General features: G+C 41.1%; 4 protein-coding genes across 21 annotated transcripts in view; 1 reads left to right on the top strand and 3 right to left on the bottom strand.

Moving 5' to 3' along the window:
• Positions 1-18,930, bottom strand: part of LOC110510710 (zinc finger protein 883-like) — a 586,683-nt gene that overhangs the window by 96,887 nt on the left and 470,866 nt on the right. The window lies entirely within an intron of this gene.
• The window catches only part of LOC110517120 (gastrula zinc finger protein XlCGF17.1), a 422,438-nt gene that overhangs the window by 9,705 nt on the left and 393,803 nt on the right, over positions 1-18,930 (top strand). The gene's annotated exons all lie outside the window — the stretch shown is intronic.
• LOC110513970 (gastrula zinc finger protein XlCGF17.1-like) overlaps positions 1-18,930 on the bottom strand; it is a 241,069-nt gene that overhangs the window by 60,246 nt on the left and 161,893 nt on the right. The window lies entirely within an intron of this gene.
• LOC110495587 (zinc finger protein OZF) overlaps positions 5,535-18,930 on the bottom strand; it is a 110,828-nt gene continuing 97,432 nt past the window's right edge. The window contains exons 4-5 of one of the 2 annotated variants that reach the window (XM_036951180.1): positions 7,516-7,908; positions 5,535-7,431 (exon numbers count right to left, since the gene is read on the bottom strand). In XM_036951180.1, the coding sequence (XP_036807075.1) occupies positions 6,746-7,431; positions 7,516-7,908 (1,079 nt within the window). In that variant the 3' untranslated portion in view covers positions 5,535-6,745. Of the gene's footprint in view, positions 7,909-18,930 lie in introns of both variants that reach the window. The other variant, XM_036951179.1, reaches the window with a different exon arrangement.

Raw genomic sequence — 18,930 nt, 5'->3', positions numbered from 1 at the left:
TTTCTCTCTACTGTGCCACTTAAAACGACATGAAAGTATACACACAGGAGAGAAGCCTTACACCTGCTCTGACTGTGCAGCAAGTTTCTCTCTACTGTGCAACTTAAAACGACATGAACGAATACACACAGGAGAGAAGCCTTATCACTGCACTGACTGTGAGAAGAGATTCTACAGATTGGGCCATTTAAAAAGACACCAATGTGTACATAAAGGAGAGAAGCCTCATCACTTCTCTCAGACCAGCTAAGATTAGACACTCCACTTAATTCTCATCTCGTAAAATAATTTGCAACGTTGAATTGGATCAAATGAAGAAAGTGTAGAACACTCTGTTCTAATCCTATTGTTTCTCACTGTGAGAGAACTGTGCAGAGGAAAGAGAGCGTTCTAGAATGTTAGCCTCTCTTTACTTTACTGATCAGTGTGTACCTTGTCAGTTTTGGTGTGTTTTGTTAGCTTCTACTGTAAAGATATTGACATGACCTTGGATTTGCCCTTAGGGTTGAATATCCTCTGTGAGGCTTCTCACAGTGGAGTCTGACGGTTAACAGGGTGGGACTGCTTCCCTCTACAGTTGTCTGTGGGAATGAGATAGTAGACACAACCTACACTGAGTGTACAAAACATTAAGGACACCTGCTCTTTCCATGACCAGCTGAACCCAGGTGAAAGTTATGATCCTTAATGATTTAGTTGTTGTGTATTTGTTATGGATCTCCATTAGCTTTCAACAAACAAACAAAACTGCCGTTGCAGTGGGCTAAGGAATGAAAACACTGGAAAATTGGAAACATACTGCCTGGTCTGATGAACCCTGGTTCCTGTTGTTTCACGCTGATGGGAGGACTGGGGTATGGAGGAAACCACGAGGACATACATCCAGTGGTGGAAAATGTACCTAACTGTCAGACTGAGTGAAAGTAAAGATACCTTAATAGAAAATGACTCAAGTAAAAGTCACCCAGTAAAATACTACTGGAGTAAAAGTATTTGGTTGTAAATATACTTAAGTATCAAAAGTAAAAGTATTAATCATTTCAAATTCCTTCAATTAAGCAAACCAGATGGCACAATTGTCTTGTTTAAAAAAAATATTACAGACAGCCAGGGGCAGACTCCCAACACTGACATCATTTACAAACGAAGCATTTGTGTTTAGTGAGTCTGCCAGATCAGAGGCAGTGGGGAGGACCAGGGATGTTATCTTGATAAGTGTGTGAATTGGACCATTTCCTGTCCTGCTAATCATAAACAATGTAACGAGTACTTTTGGGTGTCCGGGAAAATGTATGGAGTAAAAATAAAATTATTTTCTTTAGGAATATAGTGAAATAAAAGTTGTCAACAATATAAATAGTAAAGTACAGATACGCCCCCAAAACTTCTAAATTAGTTTAAATATTTTTTACTTAAGAACTTTACACCACTGCATGCATCCACTCCGTGTGTCAGCATTGCAGGCTGGTGGTGTAATGGTTGGGGTGTGTTTTCAGGACACACATTGGGGCCCTTGATAAAAGTTGAGCAATGTTTGAATGCCACAGGATATCTAAATAATTACTGCCAATCAGGTGCCTCCCTTCATGGCAGCAGTGTATCCATCTGCAAATAGATTTCTTCAGCAGGATTACACCACAAGGCTTGTCCAGGAATCGTTCCAAGAACATGACAGTGAATTCAGTTTACTGCAGTGGCCTGCCGAGTCACCAGATCTCAATCCAATTGTGCATCAGTGGGAGGAGATGGAAGGAGCTATTCGGAGTAGAGATCCACTCCCAGCCAACTTGACACAATTGTGGGAAGCATTGGAGTCAACATGGGCCAGCATCCCTGTGGAACACCTTCAACACCTTGTAGAGTCTATGCCCGATGAATTGAGGCTGTTCTGAGGACAAGGGGGGGAACTCAATATTAGGAATGTGTTCCTAATGTTTATGCACTCAGTGTATATCAGATAAAGATGGCGTGATCAGTTCTCAGCATTATTTTCGGTGTATTATTTTATTACTAAGCTTTTGTTTAATGATAAACAGGGAATTAATCAACTGTTTATTAAATTGCATTTTAATACTTGATTCATTATTGTAGTCATTGATGATGAATGTATTTGAATAACTGTGTTGAAGTTGATTGATCTGGCGGCAGGTAGCCTAGCGGTTAAGAGTGTTGGACCAGTAACTGAAAGGTCGCGTGTTTGAATCCCGAGCCGACTAGGTGAAAAATCTGTCAAGGCAATTAACCCTTATTTGTCCTGTAAATCGCTCTGGATAAGAACATCTGCTAAATGACAAGAATGTAATGAAAAAAATATGTTTGTACATACATGTTTTCTCTCTTGTGTATAATTCAATGAAATAAACTCTTTAAAAACAGCCGGAAGAGTTTGTGCATATATTATGACAACATTTTGTGAAGTTTTTGTTTTCGTTTTGGGCTTTGTGTAAGGGTTTTTTCGGCTGTTTGTGCACACACATTTTTTCTTGGAGGCAAGTCGGTAGCCGAAGTTTAAGCCCGTTCATTTGTGATTGGTCAACAGCACTCAACATTAATGACAGATTTGAGTTATCTATTTTGAGGAAGTGGCGATAGACCCTTTTTCAGTACTCAACGCGCTGACGTCACTCACAGATGTGTGCGACTCTTGGCAGCAGTCGTCTAGATGTACGTTTTTATTACTTCCAAACAAAATATCTTTGAGTTTATATACGCTTACAATGTTTTGATTCTTGCTTGAACAGTCGCTAAGATCACAGAACGCTTTCGTTCATTGATAAAGGCTATAGCGAAAGCCATTTTACTGGTTAAAGTGTTGTTGTTTTTTTAAGTTTAATGCAGTTGATTTGTGATGATGACACAAACATATGAAGTAGGACATTCATACAAGCCTTAAAATACAGTTTTCATTTGTAAACAGAGAAAGGGTTCTATGGCGTGTCAAAATGGACAAACAGTGCTACTGACACTTTTTTTTCTCGTTTTTCAAGCAAAGGTCTTTTAAGGGAGTAGGAGAGCACACTCGTTAGGTTCGCCTTTTTAAGAGATGACAAAAGCAGTTTTCTTTATTAAATAAATGAATATTTATAGCACATGCTTAGATCAAATCCATCTCTAACTAAATATAACTCCAAAGGAACCCTAATTAAAGGGATAGTTCAATCAAATTACAAATGTCCACCTTGGTTTCTTCACCCTGTATACAATCCAAATAATGTGTACGTCAACAGTGAAGTTCTGAAGATGGAGGACTTTCAGTACAGCAGTGTTCCCCAATCCTGGTCCCAAAGGGGAGTACATGTGTGTTTTTGCCCTCGCACTCACATACCTTATTCAGTTCAAAGGCTTGAGTTGTTTAGTTGAATCCAGTGTGTGAGTGTTAGGGGCAAAAACAAACAAGCTCACCTCTATGGATCCCCAGGACCAGGATTGGAAAACAATGTAGTACACACCAAAAGGTGTGATAATGCAAATTATATGCAATTATTATTTAGCTAATTTGCATATAATTTGCATAAGCATCCCACTTTTTTCTCTGTACTGAAAGTGCTTTATATTGAAAACTTGACTGCTAACATGCAAACTTTTTGGCATTGTATTAACAGTGGACTAATGAACAAAACACGACGAGGACGTTTTTTGTTGTTGTCAAAACTTCCCTTTCATAGAGCCTACCGCTCCATTAAAGGAGTAGTTCACTATTTTACAACTTGAAGTCCTGTATGTAAGATTACTCGGTTTGTATTCAGGGGACTAGGTGTGTACTCAGGAGATTAATCTCTGATCTTAGCAGTGCCTTTCTTACACCATCGCAGCATTGCACTGTGGTTCTTCAATGTTTTCCTGCCGCTGTTCGAACGGATAAAGCATTTGTGGATCTTTACAAAATGTCTCCTGTTTCTGCCGTTTCCATCCACGTTGCAATGATTGATTTGCTAAATGTTTTTGTTGTAGACTTGGCCCAATGGAGACCTGTCCAGTGATGCCATCTCTAGATCCTGCAGTGCAACAAGTCTCCACTGTCAATCAGGACCCAGTGACTGTAGGTTTAGAATCTGTTTGGAAGGCAGTGTGAAAGGAGAGGCAGGCTGGGTTTGTCCTCACTGTTAATTTGTCAACTCTGTCTGAGATCAACCTCGTGGTCCTTCTCTGTGCAGGCCACACCCCCTCCCATTGTTACTGTGTATATGAACACATTTTGAACAATGGCTTCCTAAAATTCTGTGGTGCTTACTAACCCAATAGGAAAGGTTCTGGTAGATGACCCTCTATATAGTCTTGGGTATATATTGAGCTCTAACAAAGGGGCGTGGAAAAGTTCTGTTGAAATGAATACTGTAGTGGTGTGAGAAAGGTAACACAAGCTTCCTCTCTGGTTCCATTCCCCAATACTAACTGGGTCATTACATTGCAATATAATGCTAACATATGGGATGGTTTTAAGAAGGTCATACCATGGATTGTTTAGATAATTGATTTAGTATTTTATGACATTACGTATAAAAAAATATATATTGAATTTGGCCTTTTCTACTATATCCCATAGAAACACATTGAATGAAACATTCATTAAAATACTAACGGTGAAAACTGATCAACACGTCATCAATATCTGATACATTTAGTATTTTATTAGGATCCCCAGCGGCTACTCTTCCTGGGGTCAAACAGGAAACACTAAAAATACATAATATACATACAGTGGGGCAAAAAAGTATTTAGTCAGCCACCAATTGTGCAAGTTCTCCCACTTAAAAAGATGAGAGGCCTGTAATTTTCATCATAGTTACACTTCAACTATGACAGACAAAATGAGAAAAAAAAAAATCCAGAATATCACATTGTAGGATTTTTAATGAATTTATTTGCAATTTTATTTAAAACTATACACAAGAGAAGATGTTGCCCGGAACAAATTCATGTACAAACATATCTAACTTCAACAGTTATTAAAATAAATTCATCAATCTCTAAAACAATGAATCTAGCATTAAAAGGGCAATTTAATAAACACTAGTCAATTCATAGCCTGTTTATCATGAAACAAAACGTGTTTTGGTAATAAAAAAAAAAAAATCCACCGAAACTAATGCAGAAAACTGATCATCGTTATCTGATACAGTGTATTCAAAAAGTATTCAAACTGCTTGACTTTTTCCACCTTTTGTTACATTACAGCATTATTATAAAATGCATCAATCTACACACAACACTCCAAAATTACAACAAAAATCAGGTTTTTCAAAATTTTCGCAAACATCGTCTTAGCTGTGTGCTTAGGGTCATTGTGTGAGGCCCTGAGCACTCCGGAGCAGGTTTTCATCAAACCTGACTACCAAAGTCCATTTGATGTCACAAAGCTGGCCAGTACTTTAAAAATATATCCTGTTGTCCTGGTTTCCAGTAGTTTGTAGAAGAGGATCTTCCTTAATTGACCCTCCAAAAACAACGGACATATACCAGGAGCTGTACTAGGCCCGCCACGTCTGTTGACTCATCCAGCTGTAACAGACATATACCAGGAGCTGTACTAGGCCCGCCACGTCTGTTGACTCATCTAGCTGTAACGCATAGAATTATTGGCTTGTAAGGCGAAGCAGTAATTGTTCCAAACATCTGCCATGTCACTGATGCGTCGTGAAAACTGTATAGTTTTTTGGGATTTTTCCCCCCAGCCATATCTGCGGAAGCAGGAAGACTTAAGTCCTCCACAATAGTATGGTGCTTGCCTGTCCTAGCCACTCGATAGCTCACCATATAAGACGATTCTAGCGCCTTCTTATTAATGGTATCTGTTGCTTTTATACATGTCTTACTACTCGAAAGTAGTCTCAACTCTCGCTGAAAAAACTCCTGTGGCTTATTTTTCAAATTGGCATGTTTTGTTTCTAAATGTCTGCGCAATAGTGAAGGTTTCATCGAGTTGTGAGATATAAACACACTGTGGCTGAGGAAAGGCACATCCCTGTCTGTTGTTTGGTGTTTTGCCGGATAAGGAGGCAGTAGCTCTGACAGTTGTGATTCTGATGCAGCCCAGTGTCCATGCTAGCTGGGTTAACAGCAAATGGAGAATTACTGATGCTAGCATTGGATGTGCTTATGGAAGCAGAACAACTTGTGTCGTTGACAGGTGCAGTACTGCTGGTACCAGTAGAGCTGGGATTTGTCTATGGACGGAAGCAAAAAAAAAAAAAACACAGCAAAAAACTGACAAGATGCACACTGATCAGTAAAGAGAGACTAACATTCTATGATGCTCCCTTTCCTCTGCATTGTTCTCTCGCAGTGAGAAACAATATGATTACAATAGTGTTCTACACTTTCTTCATTTGATCCAATTCAACGTTGCCATTTATTTTATGAGATGAGAATTAAGAGTAGTGACTAATCTTAGCTGGTCTGAGATAACTGATGAGGCTTCTCTCCTTCATGTATACATTGGTGTCTTTTTAAATGGCCCAATCTGTAGAATCTCTTCTCACAGTCAGTGCTTTGATAAGGCTTCGGTCAACTATGTATCCGTTGGTGTGTCTTTACATTGCCCAAATCGGGAGAAGCTGTTGCCACAGTAAGAGCAGAAGAAAGGCTTCTCTCCTGTGTGTGATCTCTGATGACCGTTTAGCTCAGCTGATGATTTAAATCATTTTCCACAGTCAGAGCAAGAGTAAGGCTACTCTCCATGATGTATACCTTGGTGTCTTTTTAACTGGCCCATTTGAGAGAAACTCTTCTTACAGTCAGAGCAGGACTAAGGATTCTCTCCTGTGTGTATACGTTCATGTTGTTTTAGGTGGCTCCGTTGAGAGAAACTCGCGCTACAGTCAGAGCAGAAGTAAGGCTTTTCTCCAGTGTGTGTTCTCTGGTGAACTTTTAGAACATTTAAATACGTGAAGCATTTTCCACAGTCAGAGCAAGAGTAAGGCTTTTCTCCAGTGTGTGTTCTCTGGTGAACTTTTAGATCATGTAAATACGTGAAGCATTTTCCACAGTCAGAGCAAGAGTAAGGCTTTTCTCCAGTGTGTGTTCTCTGGTGAACTTTTAGAACATTTAAATACGTGAAGCATTTTCCACAGTCAGAGCAAGAGTAAGGCTTCTCTCCTGTGTGTGTTCTCTGGTGAACTTTTAGAACATTTAAATACGTGAAGCATTTTCCACAGTCAGAGCAAGAGTAAGGCTTCTCTCCTGTGTGTGTTCGTTCATGTTGTTTTAGGTGGCTCGATTGAGAGAAATTCTTTCCACAATCAGAGCAGGAGTAAGGCTTTTCTCCAGTGTGTGTTCTCTGGTGAACTTTTAGAACATTTAAATACGTGAAGCATTTTCCACAGTCAGAGCAAGAGTAAGGCTTCTCTCCTGTGTGTGTTCTCTGGTGACCGTTTAGCTCAGGTGATGTTCTGAAGCATTTTCCACAGTCTGAGCAGGAGTAAGGCTTCTCTCCTGTGTGTATACGTTCATGTTGTTTTAGGTGGCTCAGTTGAGAGAAACTCTTTCCACAGTCCGAGCAGGAGAAAGGCTTCTCTCCTGTGTGTATACGTTCATGTTGTTTTAGGTGGCTCAGTTGAGAGAAACTCTTTCCACAGTCCGAGCAGGAGAAAGGCTTCTCTCCTGTGTGTATACGTTCATGTTGTTTTAGAAATTTCGAGTGAGAGAAACTCTTTCCACAGTCAGAGCAGGAGTAAGGCTTCTCTCCTGTGTGTGTTCTCTGATGAACTTTTAGCTGAGCTGATGTTGTGAATCTCTTCCCACAGTCAGTGCAGGAATACAGATTCTCTCCTGTGTGTATTTTTAGGTGTATTTTTAGCTTTGATAGAACTGGGAAAATCTCCTCACAATGTGGGCAGTGGTGAGACCTCTTAGCTCTGTGATCTTCCTGCTGTTGCTCTCTGGATGTAGAGAATGTCTCAACATGGTATCCTGTGTGAACATCAGAAGAACCAGTCAGTTGGTGTAATATATACAGTACCAGTCAAAAGTGTGGACACACTTACTCATTCAAGGGTTTTTCTTCATTTTTACAAATTTCTACATAATAGTGAAACATCAAAACCATGGTATTACACATATGGAATCATGTAGTAACCCCCCTCCCAAACAAAGTATTCACCCCTTGCCTTGACCGCTTGGCACAGTCTTGGCATTCTCTCAACCAGCTTCACCAGGAATGCTTTTCCAACAGTCTTGGCACTCTCTCAACCAGCTTCACCAGGAATGCTTTTCCAACAGTCTTGGCACTCTCTCAACCAGCTTCACCAGGAATGCTTTTCCAACAGTCTTGGCACTCTATCACTTATAAAATGTCCTCGTTTTGAAAGAAAAACATTTTTTTTGTAAAATAAAATATCAAATTGATCAATAGTGTAGACATTGTTAATGTTGTAAATGACTATCGTGGCTGGAAACGGCTGATTTTTTAATGGAATATCTACATAGGCGTACAGAGGCCCATTATCAGCAACCATCACTCCTGTGTTCCAATGGCACGTTGTGTTAGCTAATCCAAGTTTATCATTTTAAAAAGGCTAATTGATCATTACAAAACACTTTTTTTAAATGATACACTTGGATTAGCTAACACAACATTACATTGGAACACAGGAGTGATGATTATGGGCCTCTGTACACCTATGTAGATATTCAATATAAAAATAAAAATAATTTTTTAAAGCAGTTTCCAGCCACAATAGTCATTTGCAACATTAACAATGTCTACTGTTTTTATGATCAATTTTATATTTTATTGGACAAAAAAGTGCTTTTCTTTCAAAACAAGGACATTTCTAGGTGACCACAAACTTTTGAACGGTAGTGTATGTATTCATATCAGTAGTCTGGTACTGTATGTATTCATATCAGTAGTCTGGTACTGTATGTATTCATATCAGTAGGCTGGTAGTGTATGTATTCATATCAGTAGTCTGGTACTGTATGTATTCATATCAGTAGGCTGGTAGTGTATGTATTCATGTCAGTAGGCTGTACAATACAAAAGGGGAATAAAACAGTCTTGAAGGAGTTCCCACATATGCTGAGCACTTGTTGGCTGCTTTTCCCTCACTCATAGAACTTTTAAAACTTTAAAAAAATCTGCTACCACTTGGCAACCCCTACCCCAGTCAACAGCCCTGCACCCCCCACAGCAACTTTCCCAAGCCTCCCCCATTTCTCCTTCACGCAAATCCAGATAGCTGATGTTCTGAAAGAGGTGCAAAATCTGGACCCCTACAATTCAGCTGGGCTAGACAATCTAGACCCTTTCTTTCTAAAATTATCCACCGCAATTGTTGCAACCTCTATTACTAGCCGGTTCAACCTCTTTCATATCGTCTGAGATCCCCAAAGATTGGAAAGCTGCCACAGTCATCCCCCTCTTCAAAGGGGGAGACACTCTAGACCCAAACTGTTACAGACCTATATCTATCCTACCCTGCCTTTCTAAGTTCTTCGAAAGCCAAGTTAACAAACAGATCACCGACCATTTCGAATCCCACCGTACCTTCTCCACTATGCAATCTGGTTTCCGAGCTGGTCATGGGTGCACTTCAGCCCCGCTGAGGGGGGGTGCCACAGGGTTCAATTCTCGGGACAACTTTTTTCTCTGTATTAATCAATGATGTCGCTCTTGCTGCTGGTGATTCTCTGATCCACCTCTATGCAGACAACACCATTCTGTATACCTCTGGCCCATCTTTGGACACTGTGTTAACTAACCTCCAGACGAGCTTCAATGCCATACAACTCTCCTTCCGTGGCCTCCAACTGCTCTTAAATGCAAGTAAAACTAAATGCATGCTCTTCAACCGATCGCTGCCTGCACCTGGCTGCCCATCCAGCATCACTACTCTGGACGGTTCTGACTTAGAATATATGGACAATTACAAATACCTAGGTGTCTGGCTAGACTGTAAACTCTCCTTCCAGACTCACATTAAACATCTCCATTCCAAAATTAAATCTAGAATCGGCTTCCTATTTCGCAACAAAGCATCCTTCACTCATGCTGCCAAACAGACCCTCGTAAAACTGACTATCCTATTGATCCTTGACTTCGGTGATGTCATTTACAAAATAGCCTACAACACTCTACTCAACAAATTGGATGCAGTCTATCACAGTGCCATCCATTTTGGGAGACATATCTCCCTCACTAACTTTAAGCATCAGCTGTCAGAGCAGCTCACCATCCAAGTACATCATCTACAAACTTATTAATTTTTTTGCTCCTTTGCACCCAAGTATCTCTACTTGCACATTCATCTTCTGCACATCTATCACTCCAGTGTTTAATTGCTAAATTGTAATTACTTCCCCACTACGGCCTATTTACTGCCTTACCTCATTTGCACACAGTGTATATAGACTTTTCTATTGTGTTATTGACTGTACGTTTGTTTATCCCATGTGTAACTGTGTTGTTGTTGTTTGTGTCGCACTGCTTTGCTTTATCTTGGCCAGGTCGCAGTTGTAAATGAGAACTTGTTCTCAACTGGCCTACCTGGTTAAATAAAGGTGAAATAAAAAATAAATAAAATACAGATAGCCCAGCACTCCAGATAGCCCAGGGAATAAAACAAATGCTGACAATACTGGTGTCAAACCATACAAGCCTCCGTAGCATGAAATACCATCTACCTTCTCATTGAAACAGTTCTACACCAACTTTTCATACACAGTGGGAAGTTGGAACGAACAACACACTTAGATAGAACCTGTGCTTACCATGATTAACAGATTTCCCAATCTTCTCCTCCTCTTCTTCATCTTTCATGTTGACATTCAGCTCCAGTGTTTGACTGCAGTCTTCCAGCTTCACTGATGCCATCTCTGGATCCTGCAGTGCAAACTGGGCTCCACTCTCACAATCAGCACCCAGTGACTGTGGGTTTGTCCTCACTGTTGATGTTACCGGCCTCAGACTTAATCTGAGTCGGCAAGTTGTAATAAAGAAAAAAAGACACAGAAGTTAGTCTTGACAGTTCAGGCACTTCATTCCCTAAAAATATATTATATTTCTTGTTCAATTATCTAATTCAGTGCTTGACTTGGACTGAAATAAGTGCCTGTTCTCATTTTGGGTGCCGGTACTGTTTATATTTAGGGGCAGGAACTACACAATACTGTTGAGCTAATATTCTATAAGAGGAACATGATCTCAAGCAGTAGAAATGTAAGTACTCTACTCTGGTAAGCTCCTGTCCAAATCAAGCACGGATCTCATTTCAGTAGATCAGGTAGCTAAGCATTGGCAACAAATACAGGACTAACATCAGGACAAAGATCGAATTGTACTACACCGGCTCCAACGCTCGTCGGATGTGGCAGGGTTTGCAAACTATTACAGACTACAAAGGGAAGCACAGCCGAGAGCTGCCCAGTAACACGAGCCTACCATAACGAGCGAAATAACTTCTATGCTCGCGTTGAGGCAAGGAACACTGAAACATGCATGAGAGCATCAGCTGTTCCAGACGACTGTGTGATCATGCTCTCCGCCGCTGATGTGAGTAAGACCTTTAAAACAGGTCAACATTCACAAGGCCGCTGGGCCAGACGTTCCAAGCATGCGCTGACCAACTGGCAAGTGTCTTCACTGACATTTTCAACCTCTCCCTGTCTGAAGTCTGTAATACCAACATGTTTCAAGCAGACCACCATGGTCCCTGTGCCCAAGAACACTAAGGCAACCTGCCTAAATGACTACCGATCCGTAGCACTCACGAACTGTAGCAGTGAAATGCTTCGAAAGGCTGGTCATGGCTCACAACAGCATTATCCCAGAAACCCTAGACCCACTCCAATTTGTATACTGCACCAACAGATGATGCAATCTCTATTCCACTCCACACTGCCCTTTCTCACCTGGACAAAAGGAACACCTATGTGAGAATGCTATTCATTGACTACAGCTCAGCGTTCAACACCATAGTGCGCATCACTAAGCTAAGGACCCTGGGACTAAACACCTCCATCTGCAAATGGATCCTGGACTTCCTGACAGGCCACCCCCAGGTGGCAAGGGTAGGTAACAACACATCCACCATACTGATCCTCAACGCGGGAGCCCCTCAGGGGTGTGTACTCAGTCCCCTCCTGTACTCCCTGTTCACTCATGACTGCACGGCCAGGCACGACTCCAATACCACCATTAAGTTTGCTGATGACACAACAGTGGTGGGCCTAATCACTGACAATGATGAGAAAGCTTATAGGGAAGAGATCAGAGACCTGACTATGTGGTGCAAGGACAACAACCTCTCCCGCAACGTGATCAAGACAAAAGGAGAGGATTGTGGACTACAGGAAAAGGAAGACTGAGAATGGTAGTGTGCTCATTGACGGGGCTGTAGTGGAGCAGGTTGAGAGCTTCAAGTTTCTTGGAGTCCACATCACCAACCAACTAACATGGTCCAAGCACACCAAGACAGTCGTGAAGAGGACACAACAAAAACCTATTCCCCTCAGGAGACTGAAAACATTTGGCATGGGTCCTCAGATCCTCAAAAAGTTAATCAGCTGCACCATCGAGAGCATCCTGACGGGTTGCATCACTACCTGGTATGGCAACTAATTGGCCTTTGACTGCAAGGCACTACAGAGTAGAGGTCGACCGATTATGATTTTTCAACGCTGATACCAATTATTGGAGGACCAAAAAAGCCGATACCGATTAATCAATGTATTTGTAATAATGATAATTACAACAATACTGAATTAACACTTATTTTAACTTAATATACTACATCAATAAAATCAATTTTGCCTCAAGTAGATAATGAAACATGTTCAATTTGGTTTAAATAATGCAAAAACAAAGTGTTGGAGAAAAACGTAAAAGTGCAATATGTGCTATGCAAGAAAGCTAACGTTTCAGTTCCTTGCTCAGAACATGAGAACATATGAAAGCTGGTGGTTCCTTTTAACATGAGTCTTCAATATTCCCAGGTAAGAAGTTTTAGGTTGTAGTTATTATAGGACTATTTCCCTCTATACCATTTGTATTTCATTAACCTTTGACTATTGGATGTTCTTATAGGCACTTTAGTATTGCCAGTGTAACAGTATAGCTTCCGTCCCTCTCCTCGCTCCTCCCTGGGCTCGAACCAGCAACACAACGACAACAGCCACCACATCGGAGCAGCGTTACCCATGCAGAGCAAGGGAAACAACCACCCCAAGGCTCAGAGAGAGTGAAGTTTGAAACGCTATTAGCGCGCGCTAACTAGCCAGCCATTTCACTTCGGTAACACCAGCCTCATCTCGGTTTACTGCATTTGCGTAACAGGCAATCAGTCTCCTTGTGGAGTGCAACGAGAGAGAGGCATTTGCGTAACAGGCAATCAGGCTCCTTGTGGAGTGCAACGAGAGAGAGGCAAGTCGTTATTGCGTTGGACTCATTAACTGTAAGGTTGCAAGATTGTCAGCTCGGGGGATCCAAGGTGAAAATCTGTCTTTCTGCCCCTGAACGAGGCAGTTAACCCACCGTTCCTAGGCCGTCATTGAAAATAAGAATGTGTTTTTAACTGACTCGCCTAGTTAAATAAAGATTAAATAAAGGTGTAAAAATAAAAAATAAATAATATTAAAATTGGCGCCCAAAAATACAGATTTCCGATTGTTATGAAAACTTGAAATCGGACCCAATTAATCGGCCATTCCGATTAATCGGTCGACCTCTACTACTATGTATGGCCCAGTACATCACCAGGGCCAAGTTTCCTGCCATCCAGGACCTCTATACCAGGTGGTGTCGGAGGAAGGCCCTAAAATTGTCCAAGACTCCAGCCACCCCAGTCATAGACTGTTCTCTCTGCTACCGGATGGCAAACGGTACCAGAGTGCCAAGTCTTGGTCCAAGGGGCTTCTAAACATCTTCTACCCCCAAGCCATAAGACTCCTGAACAGCTAATCAAATGGCTTCCCAGACTATTTGCATTCCCCCCCCACCCACCGGTGCTACTACTTGTATCTATGCATAACCACTTTAATAACTCTACCTACAAATACATAATTATCTCGACACCGGTGCCCCCCGCACATTGACTCTGTACAGGTACCCCCTGTACATTGCCCGCTCTTGTTATTTAGTGCTGCTCTTTAATTATCCTTATCTCTTACTTTAAGGTATTTTCTTAAAACTGCACCGTTGGTTAAGGGCTTGTAGTAAGCAAGCATTTCACTTTAAGGTCTATATACATGTTGTATAAAGTGCTTTTACGTTGTCCTTTGTGTCTAATGTGAATGAGTTCATGTTTTCAAATCACATTTTATTTGTCACAAGCGTCAAATAAAATGTGATTTGAAAACATGAACTCATTCACATTAGACACAAAGGACAGCGTAAAAGCACTTTATAGTAGATTCCCTAAATTCACATAAAATGACACAACAAAAAAAACATGTAGTACATTGCAAGGTTACTGTTTGCGTCTTCGTTGTATTATTTCAATCAAAAAACAATTGTATTACCGGTAGTTCACACTCCAGAAACAGACCGAGGGGGGCGCCGCCATTTTACCAGCTCGTCGAGTTGAAACAAAACCAATAACATGCTACAAAGAAATCTCAAAGAAATGGATTCTTTATGAAATTACCTTGAGAAAAATATGTACATCCGCTCAGACAAACCCAAAGTCTCTAACTATGTGACTTGAAAAATAGTTTACCACTGTCGTGGAAATTTCCTCTATTTACCAAATCATGGGAGCAAACCACACACACAAGTCAGAGTTAGTTATCAAAGTCCCATCTTTAATTATATGAGCTCTATCACAACCCTGTGACTCTCAGGCAATTCAGTGTCTAACCATGAATTCTCTGAGAGCCCCTTCCACATTTCAAATGAGGTCCTTTATAGTAAAGACACACACACAGGATAAGACAGCATAGACATAATAAATCGTTCAGCGTTGTCTCCTTACTCAAGGAAAAATAGTTAACCACATTCTTCACTCGGTTTGACAAAAATTACACATCAAACCTTTACCAACCGTGATAATACCTTAATGGATTTGTTACCTAGCATGGAATGACATGTTCTTTCGACATTGTAAAGTTTAAACGCGCTATTACATACCTGTACTAGTAAATTGTTATCTTCTTGACTGCATCGTTCTGGGGCTTTCTTTATTCTGAAGAATGGAGCCCGCGTGCCGGGAACTTCCTGTTCCCCACTACCACAGTGCAACATTCCGGGATCCTTGGGATGGCCCTATCCCATGCCACAAGAAGGCGGTAGATGCTACTACTGCTGCCGCCGCCTTCTCAGTGGTGTAAACTAAAGTACAAAGGTAAACAACATTTAAGAGATGACAAAAGCCGTTTTCTTTATAAAATAAATGAATGTTAATTTATAACACATGCTGAGAGCAAATTAACCTCTAACTAAATGTAACTCCAAAGGAACTAATTTAAGGGATAGTTCAATCAAATTACAAATGTCCACCTTGGTTTCATCGCCCTGTAAACAATCCCAAAAATGTGCATGTCAACAGTGAAGTTCTGAAGATGGAGGACAATCAGTACAGCAGTGTTCCCCAATCCTGGTCCAAAGGGGAGTACATGTGTGTTTTTGCCCTAGCACTCTCATACCTTATTCAATTCAAAGGCTTGGGTTGCTTAGTTGAATCCAGTGTGTGAGTGTTAGGGGCAAAAACAAAAAAAGCACACCTCTATGGATCCCCAGGACCAGGATTAGGGTACACTGCAGTACACAACAATTGGTGTGATGATGCAAATTACATGCAATTATCATTTGTCATTTTCATATCATTATTATCATCATCACACTTTTTAATTTATACTGAAAGTTCTTGAAAACGTGATTGCAGTGTACTAATGAACAAAATACTACAATAAAGTTTTTTTTTTTGTGAAACATCCCTTTCATAGAGCCTACCACTCCATTAAAGGAGTAGTTCACTATTTTATAACTTGGAAGTCCTGTATGTAAGATCAAATCAAATGTATTTATAAAGCCCTTCTTACATCAGCTGATGCCACAAAGTGTTGTACAGAAACCCAGCCTAAAACCCCAAACAGCACGCAATGCAGGTGTAGAAGCACGGTGGCTAGGAAAAACTCCCTAAAAAGGCCGAAACCTAGAGAGGAACCAGGCTATGAGGGGTGGCCAGTCCTCTTCTGGCTGCGCCGGGTAGAGATTATAACAGAAAATGGCCAAGAGGTTCAAATGTTCATAACTGACCAACATGGTCAAATAATAATAATCACAGTAGTTGTCAAGGGTGCAACAGGTCAGCACCTCAGGAGTAAATGTCAGAAGGCTTTTCATAGCCGATCATTGAGAGTATCTCTACCGCTCCTGCTGTCTCTAGAGAGTTGAAAACAGCAGGTCTGGGACATGTAGCACGTCCGGTGAACAGGTCAGGGTTCCAAAGGTGCAGGCAGAACAGTTGAAACTGGAGCAGCAGCACGGCCAGGTGGATTGGGGACAGCAAGGAGTCATCATGCCAGGTAGTCCTGAGGCATGGTCCTATGGCTCAGGTCCTCTGAGATAGAGAAAGAAAGAAAGAGAGAATTAAAGAGAGCATACTTAAATTCACACAGGACTAATACTGTGGGTAATGGAGTCGCCAATGACTAGGGTTTTCAATTTGTCAGAGCTAATGGTGGGAGGCTTCGGCGTCTCAGACCCCGTAATGGGAGGAGTAGAGACCAGAGAATGCTCGACCTCAGACTCCAACTTGCTGCTTAATGGGGAAAACCGGTTGAAAGTTTCTGTCGGCTGAATGAGCGACACCGGTTGAGCGTTCCTACACCATTTCCCTCTAGAAGCCATGAGAAAGTTTCCGACTGCGGGGACTGTGCCAGGGGATTTATACTACTATCTGTACATACTGGTGGCACAGATGCTGTTTCATCCTTTCCTACACTGAAATGACCCTTGCCTAACGATTGCGTCTGAAGCTGGGCTTGCAGCACAGCTATCCTCGTTCTCCTGTATATTATGAGTACAGCGACTGCAATTAGAAGGCATCATGTTAATGTTACTGCTTAGCTTCGGCTGGTGGAGGTCCTGACGAACCACGTCCAAGGGAAAAAACTGAGGGAAAAACTAAAAATATAAACGATAATTAGAAGTCTGATTACTTGGTTGGTATTCAGGGGACGAGGTACAGTATGTACTTAGGAGATGAATCTCTGATCTTAGCAGCGCCATTCTTACACCTCCACGTAATGTCACTGTGGTTCTTCGATGTTTCCCGATATTTTTTTTTCTGTGGGATATTTTGTCTAATTAACCTGGGTCAATGGAAACCTGCCTACTGATGCCATCTCTGGATCCTGCAGTGCAAACTAGACTCCACTGTCACAATCAGGACCCAGTGACTGTAGATTTACAGTGTGGAAAGAGAGAGGGAGCCTGGATTTGTCTCCACTGTCAATCTGTCAACTCTGAATAGAATCTGAGATCAACCTCCTGGTCCTCCCCCGTGCATGCTACACCCCCTCCCGTTGTTACTGTGTGTATGAACACATTTTGAACAATGGCTTCCTAAAATGCTGTGGTGCTTACTAACACAATAGGAAAGGTTGTGGTAGACGTGGGCCATCATAGGTGAGTTCACAGCTCTTTCACTCTGAACATTCATATCAATGACTCACCCTGAAATGGACCATCAATACCAGAGTTCTACAAGACTATTTACATAATCAACTGCGTTTCAACAGCCTGATCCTCTATGTAATCCCAGTACAGTAGCTCTAACAATTGAAAGGATTTGCAAGTTGGAAGGCCACCCCAATACAAGAATGAATGTTCTGTGTAGTGTCACTATTGTTTGGTCACCTCACCAGACCTCCATTTTGGTTGCTCCCTGTTGGACTATTCTATCTTCTATCCTTATTAAACCACATTGAAATAACACTGTGCAGTTAAACCAAGTGTATTCGTAATTTTGTTAAATTAAAAGTACTTAAACATTTTTAATTGTGTGCTCTCACTGAGTGCACTTTCATTGAGGGCGTTTTATTACACTGGCCAGGGTTGAACCGGGCAATGGCCCGTCATGTCAACGGAAAAATCGGGGAAGGAGGAGCTCCCATCTCAAATCAAACAATACTCTTTGCCGCTCTGTCAAATTTTCCACACTCACAAAAAGCTAATTTCTCTCAAAGTTAGTGAGCAGGGGTGGCAGGGTAGCCTAGTGGTTAGAGCGTTAGACTAGTAACCGTAAGGTTGCAAGTTCAAACCCCTGAGCTGACAAGGTACAAATCTGTCGTTCTGCCCCACTGTTTCTAGGCTGTCATTGAAAATAAGAATTTGTTCTTAACTGACTTGCCTAGTTAAATAAAGGTTAATTTAAAAAAAATGTTTTATCTCCTTTGCCAAGATGATTGTATCAAGTGCAGTTAGTTTGCTTTCCAAATGCACTGTACATAGCTTATATGCTCGGTATACCTGTGCATCTCTGAGCTGAGGTTATATCAATCATTTAATGCTAAGACATAGGCTGTTCCTCAGCCTCTTAATAATTGCAGAACGGTAAACCTAGACACTTGCATCTTATAGTATTCCGAGTGGTGACAAAAGGTTTGCAACCTTGGTTATACCCACTGGATACGATTCTAGGTCTGTAGCATTCACATAGTAATGGAGTCAGATTGATGAATGTAGTTTATTATTATATTTAACATAATGTCTGGATCATTTCCATCCACCTACATAATAGTGACTCCCATTGATAGGATTTTCTATTTTTTCCAGCTACAATATCAGTTATTGTTAAATCTTGGTTCCAGTAGTTTTTCTAAGAGATTGTCAGTTGTATAGGTTTTCTGCAAGGTTTTCTATAGCTTACCTATCATATTAATATCATTTTCTGACTCAAATAGAATTCCCTCAAGATTGCTGTGATGTCCAAAAGATTCCAAATCAACATTGTGATATAAAACCTTTAAGTTGAGTGTATTTGAAGATAT

This window comes from Oncorhynchus mykiss, chromosome 18 (assembly GCF_013265735.2).
Source record: "Oncorhynchus mykiss isolate Arlee chromosome 18, USDA_OmykA_1.1, whole genome shotgun sequence".
In the NCBI taxonomy this organism is placed as follows: Eukaryota; Metazoa; Chordata; class Actinopteri; order Salmoniformes; family Salmonidae; genus Oncorhynchus; species Oncorhynchus mykiss.
Note: the sequence above shows the minus strand (reverse complement) of the source record. Positions and strands in the feature narration are given on the sequence as shown.